Raw genomic sequence first — 7,956 nt, 5'->3', positions numbered from 1 at the left:
CTGGTGGCACTGAGGTAGGACAGGAGAAATAATAGATAGTTCAAAAGACAGGAAAGGAAGGTCAAGGAAAATATAACTTTAATCTAAAAGCTGTGTGCTTTAGGTTCCTTGTGCCTCCATTCCCAAAACCCATTCCCTGGGCCTGTCACTCCCAGATTTCTGGGAAATCTGCAGATCTTCACTTACAATCTTAAAGTTACTGGAAATGCACCAACTGATGAGAACTGCACTGTTAATTAGCATGTATTTTTAGAATAGATTGAGAAAAGGGAGATAGGAAACCTATTATATATATAGGGTACTTTCCTGTATTTTCCAACATTATTTATCAGATAATGGAAAGGTCAACCCAAAGATCCTGAGAACTGCCAGACAACCAGAAGCCATCTTGTGGTCACTACCCTGATGTCATCCCCACAGACCTCCCCCTGTCCACCACTTACAATACTTCCTTTAAAAAAAGGAATCTGTGTCAGGAGTGGTGGCACATGCCTGTAATCCCAGCAACTTGGAGGCTGGGGCAGGAGGATCACAAGTTCGAGGCCAGCCTCAGCAACTTAGCAAGGCCCTGTCTCAAAATTTTAGAAAAAGTTTTTTAAAAGGGCTGGGAATATAGCTCAGGGGTAGGTTGTCCCTGGGTTCAATCTCCAGTACCACACAAAAAATAACAAATAAATAAATAATAAAACAAAAGCAAAAAGAGGACCCCCAAGCAGTTTCAGTCTCCATGCAATCCACGTTCCAGGGAGAACATGTACTCGGCTCTTCTGACTGAATCTCGGTGCCTAATTTTGATACAACTGAAATTCTTTCCTGTCACGTGTGTTAAGGACCCTGTTGTTCTGAGTTGAAGTCCCCACCCACACCCCAGGACCTCCTTGCGCCTGCTCTGGTAACAGTGACCTGGAAGGACGTGGCTCCCCGTCCTGAGGGCCCAGGGTCTGCCTGGTCCCCTGGTTTCAGAGGGGAGGGAGGGGGAGGGAGCAAGGCCATCCCGAGCAGTGGCAGCCATCTCTGGCCGGCCAGAGAGCAGCCCAGGCCCCAGGCCCTGTGCACTGTGGGGCTGGAGGCAGCAGAAGTGTGCGTGAGCTGTGGACTCCAGCTGCTGAGCTGAGGGATCAGTGGCCTTGAGCACTGGCTCCTCATTGGGAGAGACTGAGCCCTGGGGACACGGGTCCCTTAGCAGACACGTTCCCTGCTGTAAATTAATAAAGTGGCAGTGTACTGTTGCAGGCCATTGTGGCACACCTCAAGGCCACATTCTAGAAGCCCTTGGGGACAGCAGGTGACAACACAGTGTGTCCTTCATGCGGTGATCCCCCTCTAGAGGGATGGCCCTACACACTCTTCGGCAAGAGACCTCTGTGATGAGGCTGGCACGTGCTGTGGAGAAAAATAAGGTGGGGGTGGGGTTGGGAGTCAGCCATTAAAGAAAATGCCACCATCCAGTTAGGAAGGGGACATGCTGCTTGCTGTGGGTGGGACCCAAGGCCATTTTGGGGGGAAGAGAGAATTCTATGTTTCACTGTCTCTATAGAAAGCCACTTGCACACAGAGGGGCTTCAAAGGAAAGATCCATTCTGTTTGGGTTTTCTGAAGTGTAAGCTGACCTCTCACTGTCCTTATATGAAGAAGTGTGTGCTCATGAGTCACTTCCTCACGTCCCCACCTCCGTGATTCAGGACAGGGTGGCGGTGGGGGGGGGGGGGGGTTGAAGAAAGAGGGAAAGACTGGCCCTGAGACCCACGACAGCCTCCTTCTCCGTGGGGCCCCCTCGCTCCCCAAGCCTGCCTGGAGTGCTCACGATGACATCCTTCACACTGACATCGTGGCACCTGGTCAGCCCCCGAGAATGAGCTGGGGCAGGAAGGACAGAGGGGTGATCGCCCTGCTGTGGCAATCACCAGAACATGGGAGTGTGGGTGGGGAGGACTGGCCAGGGGTTAATGGTGGGAGAGACTGCAGAGTGGGCACAGGGGTTCATTACTGTCATCTGAGGCACAGGCCAGGGAGGGGCAGTACCAGCTGAGCCCAGGCAAGAGCCAGTGTGTGGGGGAAGTGACGTTTCCCCCCTCTAGTGGCCACCGCGGGTATTACAGTTAGGCATTGCTGAGCCAGATGCGTTTTCACAGCAGTAACAGGAGGGTGAAAATCCTCCCCAAGTACCTCTGAAGCCGGACCAGAGGAGAACAAGGATGGTCGGACGCATCTGTAAACTTTGTTCAAGTTCCCAGGATTATCCCCAGGCTCTAAAATGTGTGCCAGGAGGAAACGAACACCCATGTGAGATAAAGAGGTCAGAACTTGTGTAAAGGGAGCCAGGCCACAAATCATCAGCATCAAGGACGTGCACCCAGAGCCGGCTCTGCAGGACATGTGGATGCACCCGTTACCCAGCCCACCTCTACTTCTCAGCATCCTGCCAAAAGAAAACACCCCACGCACCAAACTTGAATCCATCCAGCCTTTCCACCCAGCAACCGAATGGCCAGTTAAAGAAAAAAATCTACCCCATAGCATGCAATTAGATGAGTCCAGGCTATAGGGAGCTCTAGGCCAGTCTCTCTAGCCAATCAAGGATGCCAGCAGGCAACACCAGCAGGTAGAAATATAAGAGATATTTACATAGTTGCAAGCTTTCTCATCATAGATACTTATTGTTACTAAGGGAAAAAAACCCAGTAAATGTATAGTGGAGAAATCAGCATCATTTGTCCCTAAAATGATACAAAATCCCTTCCACAGAATTCCTGCCCCAAATGCATAACTCAAATTTAATCGAGAAGAAACATCAAACAAAACCAAATAGAGGTGAGTTTACAGAACAAAACTGGTCAGGACTCTTCCAAAAACAAAAATAGAATCTTCAGGGCTCAGCATTGCATCATTTACCTAGTATGTGCAAAACCTGGGATTCCATCCCCAGTGCCACACCCAAAAAATAATGATAAATAAATTAAATTTAAAATATTTTTAAATTTAAGGAAAAAAGATAAAGCAAGACTGAGGGATTCTTCCAGATTAAAAGCAGGCAATTGAACTGGCAAGACTGAAATAAGCTCTGTAAATTCGATACTTATTATATCCATGTTAATTTCCCGGTTTTGATCATTGCACTGTGGTTATGTAAGATGTTAACATTCAAAGAATCTGGGTGAAGAGTATAATGGGAATTCTTTGTACTATTTTTTGCAACTTTCCTGTAGGTCTGAAATTATTTCAAAATGAAAAGTGAAGAAAGAGAGGAAATCAGAGACCTCGGAGATACCTTCCTTGGTCACTGGGCGGGGTTGGGGGGATTTGGCTCCTGGCTCAAACCGGACAAGAAATTCTGCTTCCCTCCAACAGAAAATCTGAAATCTGGATGTTTGCTGCTGCTGCTGCTGCTGCTGCTGTGGCCATGTCATATTTTAAGGTCATAGACAAAAATATTTTCAAATTAAATGAGATCTGGGATTGCTTCAAAATGAGGGGGAGTGAGTGAGTCTGCAGAAGGGGTGGGGGACCAGCCAGGGTTTAATGGCTGAAGAGACTCCACTGTGGGCACAGGGGGTCATTATTCTCTTCTGTCTGCTTTGGTGCAAGTTCAGATTTGTCTCAAATTAAATATGTTGTAAAACAATACCCAGCCAGGACAGGGGGAAGAAGAAGCTACTGGGAGAGCTTGGGACCCTGCAGGGCTGCTGGGGGTGGCAGCAGCAGAGGCCCACGGCAGACATCCCAGATGGGACCCAGGACCAGACTCGGTTCCCCACACATGCACACAGACTTATTGTCACTCACGCCACACTGGGCACTCTTACCCAAGTCCCCTAAGTTTAACATCAATGCTTTTCATCAGTGAGGAATCAGATTCATCAAGGAACAACATCCAGGTATAACAGACGCCCCAAAGAGAACAGAATTCTGGAGAAGAGAGGAGGCAACTCGCTGGGCACAGGGGTGCACCCACACCTGGGGTCCTACAAGTGACAAGGCTGAGCAGGAGGATCACAGGTTCAACAGCGTCTCCAAGACCCTGTAGAGAAGTAAAATAAAAAGTGCAGCTCAAATGTAGAGTGTCCTGGGGTTCAATCCTCAGTATGGAAGGAAGGAAGGAAGGAAGGAAGGAAGGAATCTTGCACACCTGAGTTTGTATATAGATGGAGTTAGAAAGCAGGAGATGAGGCAGCATCACAACCTGAAATGCCTGCTGTGCACAGAGAGCTCCCCCGGGGGGTCAGCCCAGAGCCCAAAAATCAGACCAGCAACTGGCCCCCCGATACAGGCGGGCTCCAGGTCACACCCGTGCTATCCGGCACAGGCGATGCTCTAAGTCATGGTACGTGCAGTTGCTCTTTGTGGGTTGATGTATGTAAACTTTGAGAAAAGGTAAAAGCATTAGGGTTATTTTTTGTTTGTTTTTATTATTTTCTTCTTTTGTCACTTGAAATGCTTGGGGCAGTGTGGTGGGATCAGGGAATCCACCAGGCTGGGAGTGTATGTAGCTCAGTGGTGGAGCCCTTGCCTAGCCCTAGCATGCAGGGGGCCCTGGGGTCCATCCCCACACCACGAAGGAGGAAAAAGAAAGAATCCCTCCAGTGTGTAGCCTTCCCCATGTAAATTACATTGCCTGGAAGTAACTGGGGCCTGGACCGAGGCAGGTGACCCCCATATACTCAGTGTCAGTGCCAGGTTCATCAGAACCCAACCCTGAAGCGCAAGTGGGCCCTTGGATGAGGTGTAGGTTTGGTGCATGAAACCTACTCTGTCTCTGTGTCCCTCTGGTGTCCCAACTGTGGCACCAGGGCACCACCTGGTGGTCAACATGCATACTATGGTTCCTCGGAACCTATCTGCTCTGTGAGTGTGTGTGTGTGTGTGTGTCTGTCTGTCTGTCTGTCTGACCAAGTTCAATGGCCAGGTGGTGAGGAGCAGCTTGGGGAGAGGCAGGCTTTACTATCTGGCAAACCTGGCATTGAATCCCAACTCTGCTACTTACTTGATAATGGACCTTGGACATGTCACTGAAACTCAGGGCTTGTTTGTTATCTGGAAAATGGGTATAAATAGTAGCATTTCTTCCTTTCAATAGGGTTGTTAGGAGCTGCCTCTGATTCTTCTACCCTTGGTGAGCAGCAATGTGTGCACACGAGGAGGTCGGCTCTCCCAAGGCAGCAGAGGCTGGGGATGGACTCCTCTGGGTCTTCCCTTCGCTGCCCAGCCCTGGGCTTGCTTATGCCACATGTCAGACACCACCTCCCAGACAATGCCGCAGAAGGAGCTTGATGGAGTGGGCAAGAGCTTGCCCTCCACCCAGGACCAGCCACGGCTCCTGGGCTTGGTCTAGTGCCTCCTGTACTCGCACTTCAGCTGAGGCTGCTGTCTTGTTTGAAGCTGATTCCATGTCACACAACATTGGTGGAGGTCCAGCAGGATGGAGGATGGGGCCATAGCAGTGCAGGTCAGTTCTGCCTAAGTGGGACCTGGAAGAGTTCTGTGGGGTATGGAGTCCAGGCCTCTGCAGAGGCAAAGAGCAAGGCAGGGGGTAGGAAAGCAGCTCGGGCTAGAAGCAAACCCTGGTGGACAGGTGGGGCTGGCCAGAGGGGCCACTGTCACTTATTGGGGGCTGGACTGGGGTTCACTACAAGGGGAAGAAACAGCAAAAGTGGATCCCAACTGCAAAGTGGGATGTGGAGTGTCCTTCCATTATAAGCCACAAAGCCTCCTTTCTTATCCACAATTATGTTCATTAAAAATGGGTGATGGGGCTGGGTGCGGTGGCCCACACCCCTAATCCCAGAAGCTCGGGAGGCTGAGACAGGAGGATCGCGAGTTCAAAGCCAGCCTCAGCAACTTAGTGAGTCCCTGTCTCTAAATAAAATACAAAAGAGAGCTGAGGATGTGGCTCAGTGGTTAAATGCCCTTGGGTTCAATACCTGGTACCAAAAAAAAAAAAAAAAAAAAAGTCATTTGGAAGAAACTCCCACCTGCCCCAGACTGCCACTATCTGTGACCTTTATTTATTTATTTTATTTATTTTTTTTTAATTAGAAAAATTATTTATTTCTGCTCCTTTCATACATCTTACTGTTGAGGAAACAGTCTTGCACACATATGTGAAATAACGTACTATCACACACACTGTTTAAAGGCAAAGCACCATCAGTGAAGCGGATCAGCAGTCCAGAGTTCTCAGTTCTCAAGAGTTCTCAGAGATCTTGCTTCCTGATTTTACATTAATTTCTGAAAATCAGAAATATCTCCAAAAAATGTTAAAGGGGGTTGTAAAAAATAATCATTTATTCAATATTATAATTTTAGAAGAACAGTATATATACGAAATGAAAAACTAAGAAAATGACACTTAACATCGTTGGTACAACAGGTCAGCAGGAAAAAAATACTGTGATAAACTTGTCTCTGATACCAAGAAATTCTAGTCCAAGCTTTCATATACTTCCTATGTTTTCACTTGATACTTCTTTTACTGCTGCTTTTTATTCTTTTCCACATTTCATAGTGGAGGACTGGTACAGCCTTTAAAACTTCATCAACAGGAGCAAATCCAGAATCCACTGATTTCTTCTCAAAAGGCACTCTAACCCATCAGATAGCCCGGCAGTTTCATTCTCATGAATACTCTAGCCATGAAAAAGCTCAGTAGGACACAGACGAATCCAATGAATAGAAGAAGAAATCTATTGAGTTTTGGAATATTTGGTGCATTGGATCGATCCAGGATTATGAAGCCTAAACCCCCCATTGTAAACAGGAAGCTGGATGCAAGTCCTTCCATGATATATTGTCCATTTACTCTGTAGGCCAAGAAAGCTACTGGCCTCTGATGCCCATGTTCATCAGTCATAGAGCCAACACTCGGAGGTTCAACAATAACATCATAAATTATTCCTCCGGTGATGAGGAAATAAGACACCACCACCAGAGCGTACACCGTCATGGCCGACGGCATGTGCACCCAGGGCGGCTTCTTCAGCTTCAGGTTGGGACATTCGAGCACTAAGAACGGGACCCGGTAGAAAGTCTCCATGTTGGTGGCAGCCGGGGCAGCTCTCGGGCCTGCAGCCCCACGCGCCACCCGGAAACCTGTGACCTTTATTTAACTATCGCACATCCTGTGACCTCATTCTTGCCGGTGGAGAGAGCCCATGACTCTGATGGGGGTGAGCCCCAGACCCCGCTCACAGCAATCTGTAACAGGCAGTCTTCTTTCTAATTGGAACCTTCTGCATCACAATCTACAGCTGGTCCCAAGAGTTCTGGTTCAGAGATTCCAGATCTGTAGTAGAAATAGAAAATAACTCTCTGGCTTCTTCAGAATTCGCATTCCTAGAATGGTTTATATCTAGAAATTCCAATCTACCTCCTCCTCACCTCTTCAAAGTGTTGGAACTAGCTGGGAGTCCAATTTTTAGTTGTCTAATTACACATTTCTTGGTCAACCTTCTGGTCGCTGTCGTTTAGACCGTGCTGTGTTAGGTGGAGACCTCTGTGACCTGTCTTGGGTGAGGAACAGCTGAAGACCTCCTTTCCTCTGCCCCTCCCCGCCCCAGGCTGGCCCTCAGCAGACCCTGCCTGTCCTGTCTCCTGGAGCCTCCAGTCCCCTGGGGGAGCTGGCGGATCCCTCCCTGGATTAGCATCTTTGGATGCTGAAGTGACACAAAGAGACCTGTGATATCAAAACCCAGTGCTCTATAGCACCAAAGATGCATAGAACTGTACGTGCAACACAGTGACAGCTACAAGTGGGATTTTGAGGTGTCTGTCACAATGACACTGCCACACGGAATCATTTGTGACTGGGGTCGGAGCCTCGGGTACTTACTGTAATGAAGCTGTTTGGGGCTGGTTTTGTTTTTTCACACGGTGGAAGAAAATGTTAGATTTCAGTTCAAGCAAATAAAAGCACAAATGTGGACATTTTCCCATCCACAGTCATCCTGACTTGTCTCCTTG

The 7,956-nt window shown here is 48.3% G+C and overlaps 1 protein-coding gene across 1 annotated transcript; it reads right to left on the bottom strand.

Moving 5' to 3' along the window:
* Nucleotides 1–6,259: 6,259 nt before the first annotated feature.
* Nucleotides 6,260–7,074, bottom strand: LOC114093926 (oligosaccharyltransferase complex subunit OSTC). The gene has a single exon (XM_027936817.2). The coding sequence runs from the start codon at nt 7,028–7,030 to the stop codon at nt 6,581–6,583; it is 450 nt and encodes a 149-aa protein (XP_027792618.1). The 5' UTR covers nt 7,031–7,074; the 3' UTR covers nt 6,260–6,580.
* Nucleotides 7,075–7,956: the final 882 nt, after the last annotated feature.

This window comes from Marmota flaviventris, chromosome 11 (genome assembly GCF_047511675.1).
Source record: "Marmota flaviventris isolate mMarFla1 chromosome 11, mMarFla1.hap1, whole genome shotgun sequence".
In the NCBI taxonomy this organism is placed as follows: Eukaryota; Metazoa; Chordata; class Mammalia; order Rodentia; family Sciuridae; genus Marmota; species Marmota flaviventris.
This window is presented reverse-complemented; position numbering and strand designations above follow the sequence as displayed.